Source organism: Oryzias melastigma, linkage group LG19 (assembly GCF_002922805.2).
Source record: "Oryzias melastigma strain HK-1 linkage group LG19, ASM292280v2, whole genome shotgun sequence".
Lineage (NCBI taxonomy): Eukaryota > Metazoa > Chordata > Actinopteri > Beloniformes > Adrianichthyidae > Oryzias > Oryzias melastigma.
In genome coordinates, this window is record NC_050530.1 from 23,692,259 (window position 1) to 23,706,319 (window position 14,061).

General features: G+C 39.1%; 1 protein-coding gene across 6 annotated transcripts in view; it reads right to left on the reverse strand.

Moving 5' to 3' along the window:
- The window catches only part of LOC112154554 (SRC kinase signaling inhibitor 1), a 140,045-nt gene that overhangs the window by 82,248 nt on the left and 43,736 nt on the right, over nucleotides 1-14,061 (reverse strand). For all 6 annotated transcript variants that reach the window (XM_036217218.1, XM_036217220.1, XM_024285577.2 and 3 more), the window contains exon 2: nucleotides 4,765-5,072. In XM_036217218.1, coding sequence (XP_036073111.1) covers nucleotides 4,765-5,049 — 285 coding nt within the window. In that variant the 5' untranslated portion in view covers nucleotides 5,050-5,072. The remainder of the gene's footprint in view (nucleotides 1-4,764; nucleotides 5,073-14,061) is intronic.

Here is a 14,061-nt window from a genome sequence, read left to right on the forward strand (position 1 = left end):
AATGCACAGACATCTTGCCCTATCCAATATGGTGTCCACATTTACTTAACGCAACAAGCTAGCATAGCAACTCTAGCCCATATAGCTCATTGGTTGGAGTCTAAGATGACATTAGCCCAGTTGGCAGCATGCTAATGAAGCTATTGGCTAATGTTCTTAATCATTGCTCAAAGGATTGGAGCTCCAGGTCACAGCGCCCTCTACTGGGTGTCAGAAACATTTGAGAGGATATTTATGATGATGAGGAGGATTTTAAAAGCCACTGTTTGTCCTCTAATCGATTTAACCTTTACTTCAGAGCGTTAGCTCCAAAGTTTACATTGTATTGACCACAGAAACTCTTCAACCATTGGCACACGTTACGTAATTCCAGTAGATTCAACAACAAGAACAAGAAATGCTGATATGCAGCAAGGCACAATAGTGAAGTGTTTACATAATCTGCTGATTCTGACATGAGAAAAGCATCTTAACAATGTAAAGGTGAAATGAAAAGTCACTTCTTGCTACGTCTCAGTCAGCTGATTCACAGAAATCATGGAAGTAGTTAAAGATGAAAGGATATCAAAGAGCGTGTGTTATTAAGGTGTCACCAGCGACAACTTCTGTGTTAAAACGTGAAGATGGTCACCTCCTCTTTGTCTCTCAGTATCTTCCAGTCAGACAGATTTCCATTTTGTCTGAGAATGATCATCGAAAACAACTAAAGCTAACTACTACATGAATTTTGTCTAATGTGGCTGACTATTAGAGGATAACTCCCAAGGTAAACTAGGAAACATGGCATTCTGTTCATTTTGTTTTTTATTATTCCTTCTTATTTTTTGTAAATATTGCTTATTTTTGTATTTTACTACTTGAAGTTAATCTCTAATGCTGCAACAGCCAAATTTCCCAGCTTGGGATGAATAAAGTATTTCTATTCTAACATGAGAGGCTGAGACCATGGGGCTAATGCTAATGTGGTGAAGGAAGAAATATGACAGACAATAAAATAGAAGCAATAGAAGCAGATGAAATGCTGGAAAGACATGTAAAAAATAAATAAATTTGCTAGATTTGCAATGAAACATTGCTCATTTAGTTTTACAGATCAATCATAACATCTTTCTTGTAAGACAAACACCCTTATCTTAGTTACTTTTTATGGAGATGGGTCTGTTGAAAATCCAACTAGAGTAGCTAAAGCTTCACCTTACTGTTTCTGTCAGGATTCAAAATGACTGCAGCTGTGGATTTGGAATAAAAACTAAGAACATGTCAAGTTCAAAACTAAAACCACAGAACTAACTGGGAGACAGGAAGCTCGTTGCAGACATGGCATTTCTTTTGAAACCACACAAAATGAACTTCAGAATCAGTTTATAATCTCAGCTGAGTGATCTATATGTCATATTTAAAAAAGAAAATTGGGGGGGGGGTAAAAAACTGTTGTTTTCTAGAACATAGTTTCTGCAGAGCAGCAGAAGTTCATCAGAAATTCACCTCTGATTTTTGAGCGGGACTGCGGGTGTGTAGCAAGCCTGCGCTGATTTCCCATCATCCCTTTGTTTTCACTCTCTCCCTCTATCTCACAGTCCCTCACAACTCTAAGCTAACTGCAACAAAATTTTTGAACAATATTCGAGCTATTCAGTCGTACAGTTTAGATCCAGATTCCAACTTAGACAAGGAAAACAAAGACATTCATGGATCTATTTGTCTGCAGGTGGATTTGTCAGAATGGAGCGGAGCAGGGAGACTGTGGCAGGAAGATTGTAGTCTCTATGCAACAACTACAAGCTATTTCTAACAGCATTTTTAAATCTGCTCCCGATTCACCAAAATTTAAATAAAGAAATAATCAGAAAGGCAATTTTAATGGGGATAAAAAGCTTGGGCACCCCAGGTAAAATAAAGAACCTCTCTGCTCTGTTCAGGTCTATCCATAGATGTTCAATCATGTTGAGGTGATTGAAGCTTTTGCAGTGCCATTCTCAGTTTATTCTCTCACTCTAAGGCCCGATCCGAATCCTCCCCTTCTCCCTCTCCCTTAGCCCTCCCCCTTCGTTCATCCCTCCATGCTTGCTCTAAACGGAGGGTGATGAAAAAATAGTCTTTAATATTTCGGACGTGACTTCCGTTCAATGACGTCATCAATATCACCGGTCCGCTAGCATTAGCGCAGAGCTTCTAGCGCTTGAATAAACATAAGAAACGTGGTTTTATAACTTTAAAAAGGTCACACTACAACATGAAGTCATTACTTAAATGTAAACTTCTGTGGTTCAGAGAACACCAAAGAGAAGAAAAGAGCTTCTTAGTCCGACACGGTTTACTCTCGCTACAGGGGACTTTGGACCCCTCTGTTTGGAGTGTGAAACTTAAAAAATAATAATCCGGACACAGCATCGAGGGGGAGGGCTAAGGGGAAGGGAGAAGGGGAGTATTCGGATCGGGCCTAAGTCAGGAGTGTTTAGGATCATGATCCATTTGGAGAAGCATTCCTCTCTTCAACTTTTTCACTGATGACATCAGGTTTGTTTGTGGAATCCATTCTTCTTTCTGCTGATGAAATACTTCCTGATCTGCTGGCTGCAAAACAAGCCCAGAGCATGATTGTTCCACCCCCATGGTTAACAGCTGGACAGAAGTTCTGTTTGTTAAACTCTGGACCCTTTCTTCTCCAAACAGATCTTTGCTCATTGTGGTTCCATGTGAACCGGGTCGGTCCACAGAACTTGTTTCCAAAGTGCATCAGGCTTGTTTCTATGTTCATCTGTGAACTTCAAAGGTTGAGTTTTGTGGTGAGGACGTAGAAGAGGGTTTCTTCTGATGACTCTTCATATTTCTACAAGTCTCTCTGACAGTAGAACAGTGCAGCACAACTCCAGAGTCTGCAGGTCTTTCTGGAGGATCCTGCAGTCAAACCCGGGTTTGGACTTGTTTTTCCCACAATCCTGCAGCTGCTCTGTCTGAGAGTTTTCTTGATCTTCCACTCTTCCTGTTGACTGACATTTCTTAAAGACATTCTGAACAGAGGACACTGGAATCTGAAAACTCTTTGCTACCTTCTTACAGCCTTCTCCTGCTTTATGAGCATCAACTCTTTTCAGTTTCAGTCTTCTAGAAAACTGCTGGAAGAACCCATCATGCTGATTGGTGGAGCAAGGTCACATGACTCCGATTAGTTCAAATCTTTGAGACAGAAATCAGCTGTCTTTGTAAGGATGATTGTGAACAATCCATGACACTGTCAGGTCTGAGCTTTTCCAAAGGGGGCGGAGCAAACTATAAACTCTGCAGGTGTCCAAACTTTAACACACCATTATTTAGTTTTCTGTTATTCTGCAAGGGTAAATGGTGGAAATAAGGACTTTTTTACATAATAAAAGAATGTCTCATCTGCAGACTGATACCTTTAGAAGATATTTCAATCTTTCTTTGGCTTCTTTTTACATAATAATGTAACATTTTACCTGTGGTGCTCAAAGTTTGGATCCCCACTTTATATATTTATGTCCTCTATATGTCCTCCGTCATCAGAAAAAGGCAAAAATCACAAAAAACACAATTTTCATTTGAGTGGGTCTTTAAGGTCTTTACCATCGGTACTAAGATAAATATGAAGATAAACATACAGTTCAGAGATGTTGACGAGGAAAAAATACTAATTCCTTTGAAGATCAGGTTAAACCGAGTCTTAACTCGGTCCCCAGAGAAATACAGTACATTCGGGTTCCAGTTCACAAGTAATAAATCACAAGTAAATTCATTCTTTGAAAAGTTGATTTGTTTCTTCAAGGCTCCATACATTCAAAGAGCTGAGGCAGGCAGCTCAGTTTCTGTCCATCTGTCAGGGTTGTGGAGTCAGAGCATGCAGTGATTGATGGCAGCCGCAAAAAAAGACAGTAAGACACAGAAAAGGAGGAGATGTTTGGGTTTCACAATGCCTCACTTGAATCATTCCCACACATTCCATTGTTTCATCTTTCTGATGACAGAAAAGAATGTGTCCATCATTGCGTCAGGCTGCAGGTCCTAAGGATGCATGTGTGAGCTTCAAGCCCTGAGGGACTCCACTCATAAAGCTCTTGTTTTCTGATGTCTCCCAGGAAGACAATGAAGAAGCTGAAAGCTCAAACTTCCCAAGGCTACACTTTCTTCTGTTGTGTGTCTAAACTATTGTGTATGGTCTATCATACAAATGTTTGTAGGATGAGCAGCAGAGCTGAGCATGTGGTAAACAACACAGAACTGCTCATTCTATCTCTAGCTCTTGTTTGGTGAGTTCCTTACAGTGTAAATCACACCAACAGATCAATCGGTCTGTCTCAATATTAAAAACATGATGACAATTAAAAAAGCAAGATAAATAACAAACATCATTTTGGAAATCAAATGAAAATCCTAGAAACCAAAACATAATTCCAAATAGTGAAACAAAATAAAATGAAACTTTTTGGGAAAGAGTAATTTCCAGAAATCAGAATGACACTTGTATAGTGTCCCTTGATGCCCTGGACATGACCTCTCATAGACATTACAGTATTGATTTTCTAATTGTAATCATTAATAAAACAAACTGGACTCAATGTCAGAATAAAGCAGAAACAAGCAACTGTTCTGGACAAATCTGACACCATTTACCGTAAACCATGAAGATCAGAAATCTTTGAAAAGTTAATGCTATTTTTTGCACAACTTAGTGTTTATGGGTTGGCTTCTTTGTGACAGTTATACTCCGAATGTCCCAGCAAACCTTGTGTGACATGGGTGAAATACCTGTCGTCCAGAAGCAGCCGAGCCCAGCGACAGGCTGCCAGGGCTGTTGGAGAACTTGTTTTTCTGCAGGTCCATCAGGGCATCTCGCTGCCGCTCAATGTCCGCTTTATGGATGTTGTTCAGGGCCTCCAAACTTTTTGCAGCCACAGAACTGTGCCGACGGTCCAGCGAGGATGTCTTGAACCCCCCGTTGTTGTTGTCCGGGTAACGGCGCGACCCTCTGCTCCCTCCTGAGGCCAGGGTGTGGTAATCCCGCGGGAACTCGGCATCTCCAGCTGAGATCATGGGAGCCTTTCTCTTCTCACGGCCTGAAATGTGAAAACAAATTGGAGGTGAGACACTGCAGATATCATCACTCATCTTAACATAAAACTGTGGATTGTTGGTTTTTAAAGTGATCCAAGATCTGGACAGATAGCAGAATGAGACTCGTGTGTTGAATCCAGCTGTGAGATCAACGTTTTTGCCAGAATCTGACTTTTTATTCTAGAGGGTGACCATTTATTTCATAGCTGTTTGCCTCACAAGTCTCTTTAAAGCCAAAAATCAATGTAACTATGACAGTGTGAAAGGTCACCAAATTCTGCCCAAAAGTCAAATTCCAAAATAGATTTGGGGGTAAAAACTTTTTTAACACAATATAATTGAATTTAGATTTGAATAAATTTGAATATACAACATAAGATAAGGAAAATCAGGTTTCATTTAGCATTGCATTAAAGTTAGATATAAGTTTTCAGAGTTACTAAGACAGGAAGTAAGAAATGTTTGGTGTGATCCAGGACTTATCAGGGTTTTTTGTGGTCTTCTTCTTTGAGTTTTGGTTGAATAGGTAACTGTTATTTTTTCTCTTTTCACTTACATGGTAAATCAAATATGAGATCTAATAAAATCATGATTACTAATTAAAAATAATATGAATAATCCCATTCACTGTTATCACAATGAAGCTAACATTAAAAGATCTTATTGTGAATACATAATTTTTTTATGTCACAGCAGACACTCTTATATGCAAGTCACTAGGATTACTCCCTTTCTCAACCAGCCTCTATAGAGATATTTTGGGGCCATAAATATTTGAATCCCACATAAAACATTTTGGAAAAAATATTGGCATTTGCCCAAAGAAAATGTAAAATGTACAAAACTTTTGCAATTCTAAAATAAAATTAATTGGTTTCAGCTTCAAATGTTTGTTTTTTTTTAGGTTTAAAATCTAAATTTTTCAACTTCAAAACTGTTTTTTAATTTTAAAACTTTTTTTTAGTTTCAAATCTTTTTTTCACTGTCAACTCTTTTTTTTTATTTTTGAATCTGAAAATGTCTGTTTCTATACTTTTGGCCCCATTGTGGCGGCTCAGGGCGGGGCTAACATGAAGGACCAATAGAAATCAAAGAGGGTGGTAACTTGAGTCCCTGTGCATTCAGTGACTCTGACAACTGTGATAATTACGGTCAGGAAATGGCTATATTGTCTGTACTATCATAGTCTGTAATTGTGCCAAGACGGGTGTAAAAAGCAGAGTTTCAAGCCGCACGTCCAAAACGCTGTTCTAGCCCAGGACTGAAGTTACCACCCTCATTGATTTTAATTCCTTACTTGTTAAATTTGGGAACAGAAGGGGAGGCCATGGTTTAAACTTACGAGACGGAAATCGAGTATTTGAGGTTTTCACTTTTCTCTGTCCATGATGTAGTTTTATGTTCTTGAATGTCCGCCTGCATTGAAATCAGAATAGCAGCTGCACAACATAAACAGCTCAGTCTGGTCCTTTTGATTTACTGAACCATTCATCCACTTAACTAAAATGACATCACCTACAACAGATCTGCCCAGCCCCACCTATCTACTGATAAAGTTATTATGGAAATGCTATGATCATCACAAAAACACTTTGACTCAAAAAACCTCACATTTTCTGGATTTGGTTAGATTAGGCCATAATGCAGTTTACGGTCCTTTGCTCTCAAAGTTTAGGGGCAGAAGAAGGCTGACAGAGCTTTCCAATGTAAGTTCCAGTCAAAGCTTCAGAACTATAAGAGGCTACCTCCAGGGTGTTCATTGTGCTCTTCTCAGATCCATTCTAACCTACACATGGAAAAATAAAGAAGATACGTTCCCATACTGGAAATCTGTAAAGGCAGGAAAAATCAATACACATTATAAACTCTCAAGAGGCTTCAACTTCGATGTAGACATAAGGCTTGACAGTCATATAATCAGAAATGATACAGAGCTTTGAATTCCCTATTACACTGTAAATTAGAGCCTGGTGAAACATACATAATGAGATTCATCTGAAAGCATATCAGCTGAGCAGCAGCAGGTGAGCAACAGTCCTAACATCTAGTCATCGATTCTGTCTTTGAGGAATCTGCAGGGAACAACTTCTGCATAGACCTGCTTTCTCTTCCATATAACAAATTCTTTGAAACACATGATTTATTGAGCATAAACACATCTCTGGAAGGGTCTGAATGAGACATATTCCCCTGGTTGATCTGGACATATACGCAGAACTATTCTCTTTGAAAACTTTGGAACTGTTCTGGTACTACTAAAGCAAAATTAGAGAGACAAAGAAACATCTTCTGCTACCTTACAAGTGTGTCACGCTCAGACTAACAGACCTGATGTAGACGTTTAGAGAAACAAGGTACCAACTAAAGTAGCTATTGTTCGTATTATGAGTGCCCATTGAGCCTTCTTTAGAGACAAAAAACACTCATAAAATTATAATAAATCCAACTTTTAGTCAATATCTTCAGCCTTTCTGATAAATCACTACATTCAATTTAAGACTAATTTGTTGGAAAATATAGTAAAAAGGAATAAAACAAATTGCTTGAACTGTAAAGTGAAATCTTCTGATTATTTTCCAACCTCCTATCCCCAGAACTCTGTCCTGTACATTTACTGGAGGGCTAAGAACATGTGTATACCATAATAAACTAGAGAAAGCTGGAGACAATATCAAGATGACTTAGAAACATTTTTCCCATGATTCTGACAGGGTGTTCAAGAGTTTACCACCAAAGACGTAATCATAATACACACACAGACTCTCAGAAGTTAGCAAGCAGTAGCTACACATATATTACCAGCAGAAGTCTGACATCATGACCCGCAAAAGCCGTACTTGCCCTCTTTACGCATGTATTTTCATTTTAAGGTCTTCTGATCTTGGTTTGAAGACCCCTGAAGTTAAAGGAGAAGGGGGAGTTTATCCATGGGGAGGGTGGGAGGAGCAGAAACAGACTGGCAGGATCATCTTTGGACATTCTCAACTATTGAAAGTAGAGTCTTTGGATGGTCTGTACTGCCTTGTGATCTACAACAGAGGGGGACTTCTCTACCTAAATTGTCCCAGTTGGTCAAGATGGTCCTAAATGCGTAGAAGTTCACTAATGTTGAAGAAAGACGGTGGCGTCTCTTCTTCCTCTGGAAGCAAAGGCATTGTTAGCAAATCCTGGACCAAGACCTATCCTCAAATGAGGCCCAGAAGGATCTGGAAGCTGGTGAGCTGTTGCTGTAATGGAGGTTTAACATTATTTCGGGACACTAGAACCTTTCATGAACAAATCCCACCAAAAGTATCAATTTATTCTTCAACTCCAACAGAAAAGCCAAAAACTGTGAGGTAAATGAAGTTCTGGCAGAAGACGTTCATTTGTTTCCACCTCCAGCTTTCTTAAGAAGCATTCTTGACACAAAGTGTTTGTAGAATTCCTGCAAATGAGAACATGAACAGCTTCACTAAACCGAAGCCCGTCTGAGCTGCACGAGCCGGCACTCATTCATAGTCCCTTCATGGGCTGTCTCATGGATTTTCTGCCACATCAGGAAAACTTTGCAGACAGTTTCCCCAGAAGTGACGTATTGAGGAGTGCGCTCTGCTCGGAAAACAAGCTCAATTACATAACTTGCAGTGTTTAGACAGACTTGTTGTGAATCCATTATTGATCTCTCCCTCAAGGTATTTACTTGCTGAGCAGCCGAGATGCACTAGAGTAGGCTTAACTTCATTAGCTGGCATTTAGGAAACAGTATTCCACAGCTGAAAGCAAGGCAGCAGTCCTCTGCATTTGCATTATATCTCACACATATTTTATAAGAATCATATCAATGCCAGCTGACAACAGTACAGCTAGGAGAAGTCTTGTCTGAGAATGGTTCCCATGGTACGAGAGTGTTCTTGAGCTAAAGACACAATCATCAATGCCGTGCACTCAAACGAGAATTTGCCTTGACAACAGTGGCATTTGCACTGAGTGAAGTCTGCAAAAGCATCTGAGTAGGTCACAGTTTCCTGATCGGGCTGCAGTAGAATACCAGTGTGTATCCATGGAGGAAGGAAAAAGGTTATAAAGTGTAGGAGGACTGGCGGAGACGGACGGAACATAGAGACAGGGCCTTGTCACTGTAATTTATGTGAAGCCTTGAGCAACCACAGCTTGTGTGTGTGTTTGTGAGTGTGTGGGATGGATGTGTGTGAGGACACGACAAACTGCATGAGAGGTAATGGTGGTCACCTGCTGCACCGGTTTTCATCTAGCTATTATTTGGCTACAGTCTTTATTTTCAGATACATAGATTCACCTTTTTCCAGATTTTTTAAAATATTTTTTCACTATATTGGTTTCTTATAGAGCTGGTTAAACTGTAAATTTAACTTTTTTTTTTTTTTCATTAGCAACAAATATAGGACTGATGCATTTCTGGAAAATAGACATATGAGACAGTAATGTTATAATAATGTTTATTTATATAGCACCTTTTAAGATAAAAATCACAAAGAGCTTCACAGTAAAACACAGAATAAAACAGAGTAAAACACAAAGTAAAACACAGAATATCAAAACAGAATTATGAAAAAGCTATTTTAAAAAGATGTGTTTTTAGCTGCTTTTTAAAAGAAAATCTACAGAGCTCAGAGGAAGGGAGTTCCAGAGAGGTGGAACCACCTGTCACCTTTAGTTTTTAACGGAGATCTTTTAACCACCAGCAGACCCTGGTCACATGATCTCAGGGACCTGCTTGGAGCGGACGGCTGCACGAGGTCCTTTATATTGGCCGGTGCTTGGTTATTAAACGCTGTATAAGTTAAAACCAGGATTTTAAACTGCACTCTGAAACGAATGGGGAGCCAGTGCAGCTGGATTAACAACGGGGTGACATGAGGATACTTGGAGGTTTTGGTTAAAAGCCTTGCAGCAGCGTTCTGGACAACCTGAAGCTGTTCTGAAAATTTTTTATTGAGACGTGAAGATGGAGTTAAAATAATCAAGACGAGAAGAAATAAAAGCATGAATGACCATCTCCATCTCAGAATGAGACACAACTGGACTCGGTTTGGCAATGTTTTTTAAATGATAAAAACAAGAACGAACAAGTGCAGCGACATGAGAGTCAAGAGATAAAACTGGGTCTAAGGTTACCCCGAGGTTTCTGACAAAAGAGGCAAGTGGACCGAGCCACTAGAGTATCTGAGGTGCTATTTGTTAATAGCACAAACGAGGACCTCAGTTTTAGCTTCAATTATTTGGAGAAAGTTGTCATTCGTCAAACTCTTGACTGAATCCAGACACCTGAGTGAAGTCTGTATTTTAAAAACATCCTGAGATTTGAAAGATCCATGAAGCTGAATATCATCAGCATAAAAATGGCAAGAAATGTCCTTAAAAGCGCTTAAAATGTGCTGCAAAGGCAGCACATATAAAATGAACAGTAAGTGTCCCTAAACAGAGCCTTGTGGCACACCAGAAGAGAGAGAAGCAGAGGAGGACTTAAAGGATATCACAGAAAAGGATCTACCAGTGAGGTATGAGGTGAACCAGTTTAAAGCGGATCCGGATACTCCAACCCAGTTTTTCAGCCTGTCCAGGAGGTTGTGATGGTCGACAGTGTTGAAGGCTGCAGTTCAGTCCAGTAGCAGAAGCACAGAGGAGTTTCCTGCATCACTCTGCATCAGGATGTTGTTTGTGACTCTGAGAAGAACTGTTTCAGTGGAGTGAGCTCTGTGAAAACCTGACTGAAACTGATCCAGATTAGACAATTCTTTTGAGGCAATTGTTTTGTGATATTGGGCTATATAAATAAAATTGAATTGTTTATTACAAGTCTTTAAAACCTTTAAAATGTTGACATGAAGTTTGATTAAATTTTCATTGAAACTATGTACAAAGCAGAACATGCAGGCTGGTTCTGATGGGATGATGATTGTATTGATTCTGAATTTCCTAATTCCCTTCTGGTAAATTTTTTTTTTTTTTTAACTAAATCATAGTATTGTTCGTGATCTTTGTTGAATTTGTTTATGATTACAAAAACTTAAATGTGCATGGCATAAGTTGATAATTGTAATTACTATTTGACATGATGACTCCATCTTTTTTACTCCTCTTTTAAAAATAAGATGTTGAGTCCAGAAACTTCTGGTCATTACTGGTCATTAGTAGGACTGTGTGTTCATCTGGAATTTTGTGAAGAAAAAGGAAATCTGAAATAACTTGCATTATATCAAAATTGGAAGTATTTTACAAAATGAAATCTGATAATGATTATTATATCGAATGAAGCAGCAGAACATTTTCCATGGCACTGCAGGTGTAAAGGAGGTGGTAGTTGGTGTGTTGCAGTTGTGTAGAGGTATTGCAGCAGGTGTGTTGCAGGGAAGCAGTGGGTGTGTAAAAGGTGTGTAGTAGATGTGTTGCGGGTGTGTAGCAGGTATATAAAAGGTTTGTAGTAGGTGTGTAACATAAGATTTTCCAAGATTCCCATTTTTTTAAGTTTTCTAGAAGAAACCAAAACCTGTCTCTCCAGTAGAGATCAGAATTCACTGAGATCCTGATAGAGGAACATCCTTCTCTCTGATGTCTGTAAAATGTATACATGATCCTGAATGTATGCATGACACCTGATCCTGATCATCCGTTTATTCTGGATCAAAACTGAACGCTAGATAGCTCTGATATTGCTCGCCGTTTTTAATTTTTTTAATTTTTGCTATATACACTAAAGTTAGGTTGGGGTTTTGAGGAGCTGTAAGCTGTAAACAACAGCATGCTGGGATATCACAGGAGGGTAACTTCTGCGCCAACATAGTCCCGCCCGCCACCCAGAGGTGAATTTTCTAATAACCTCCTGCTGTCCAATACAACGACTCCGGCTTTTTGTTTTTTGCTCAAAAGTACATAAACATAATTAAACCACCTGGGACAATTTTACAATTGAAAACTATACTGTTGTAGTGGAACATTAAAAGGCTGTCAAACGTGCTGACTCAGCAAATATATCTCATTCTTTACTCTAAACTGGCCAGTTGGTCAAAGTAAACTTAAGCTTAAGCTTAAGTAAGCTTAGGTTTTTGGAAGACATCAGAATTATCTATCCACTGTGTCTACGGGTGACAGAGAGGAAGACTAAAGACTAAAGCTTCTCCTCTGTCTCCGTCTGTCCTCTATCTGCTCTTTGATAATAGAAGAACAAAGAAATGAATGTAGCTCTAAATACATTTTATTGTGCAGGTTTGTAGAGTTCAAGCTTCAAAAGCCCCTAAACATAGAAAAACATGTTTCCTTCTCCTAAGGTAACCTGTTCATATCGGCAACTACAATGCCTCTATAATATTTAATATTCAATATAAACCTGTTGCTATAGAACGTATAGTGCTGTTCACACAGAAACAGACTGTGGCCATTATTCAGGGCAGCAAAAGGCAATTCCAGACCTCGAGGGCCACAGTGTCTGCATGATTTCCGATTATCCAGGCCCTACTCATGTCTGATTACCTGGGTCAGGAGTGTCCAGCCAATTAGAGCATGCCAGAGGAGGATATGTTGGAAAAGATGCAGGAATGGGGCCCTCGAGGCCTAGAGTTGACTATCCCTGATCCATGCTGATTCAGAGCTTTTTTTATGAACTAGTTAATGTATCATTTATGTGAATAGAAACAGTCGAAATACCCAGAAACTGGGATAAATTAATGAAATAAATTCAGGGGAAAAAAGAAGAGTCCTAAAGTTTAAGAAAACAAATGTTTGGAGGTAGGGCCGGATCTAGGCATGGGCAAGGTGGGGCAATGCCCCCCCAAATTTCAGGACTGCCCCCCCAAACGTGACGCCATGCAAACAAGAAAAACAGAGCTCTCTCTGACTCCCATTCAAAGTAGCTGCTAGTGCTGATTGGTAAATCCAAGAGAGGGCGTGGCCTCTCGCTTCTCTCGGGTCCTCCTCTCTCACTCTGTAGCTCACGCGGCACGCGCACACAGCGGCAGAGACATGCTGGCAGCAGAGCTGGGCAGAACTGTTTAGAAGTTTTTATCTGCTGTTTGTCGCTGAAATGACTCAATTAACCCAAATTTTAACTCTTTCTTGTCCTCATCTGTTGCTCTCTTTGTTGTAATGTGGAGGAAAAAGCAAGAAACGAGTTGACAAAGTGCAAGTTTCTGGTTGTTAAAGCTAACGCTGTTTGTAGCAGCTAAGCTAACAGTACCGGAGCATTAGCTGTTTGAGATGACTCGCCTGAGAGCAGGGGGATGCAGGGGGGAAAGACCCCTGAGATGAAGGCGGACAGTGGGAAGTTGGGGATGTCTTTCATATTCCATTGAATTTTAATTTGCCTCTGCTCCTTAGTATAAACTTTAATATTATGTTGTTTATAATATATTTTTTTAAACATTTGTCCGTGGACAACAGACATAAAATAGCTGCTGGGTTAATTTAATGTCCACTGTCCCGGATAAAAAGATAAAATTGAAATTCTTGTTAATTTTAAAAGGCAACAATAACACATATATTATTTGAAATCTTGTTAATTTTTACATCAGTGATTTACTTCTATGTAGCCTATTACTAAAACACAAACTCATATCTGTAAAGAAAATACATTATGAAATTTAAAGAATTATCTTGATATTGTTGATTAATATTTATAGTGTATTGAGTAATTTAGTGAAAATAACAAGAAACGATTCAACAAAATACCAAAACTACACAACAGGATTTCAAATGCTGGATTTGAACTAATTCCCTGCTGATGAAAATACATTCTGTTATCACTAAAGATTTTCTCATCCATGGATTTTTTTAAAGCAGTTTTGAAGCAGGAATCAAGAGTTTCTGCAGAGATTTTTTTTATCATCTGCTTCAAAGAAAGTATGTTGGCTGTTTTAATAGTTAAAATAGTTTTGTATTTATAAACTAATCTTAAATCTTCTTCTTCTTTTCCTTTCGGCTTTTCCCTTCAGGGGTCGCCACAGCGAATCAGTTTCCTCCATCTAAGCCTGTCTTCAG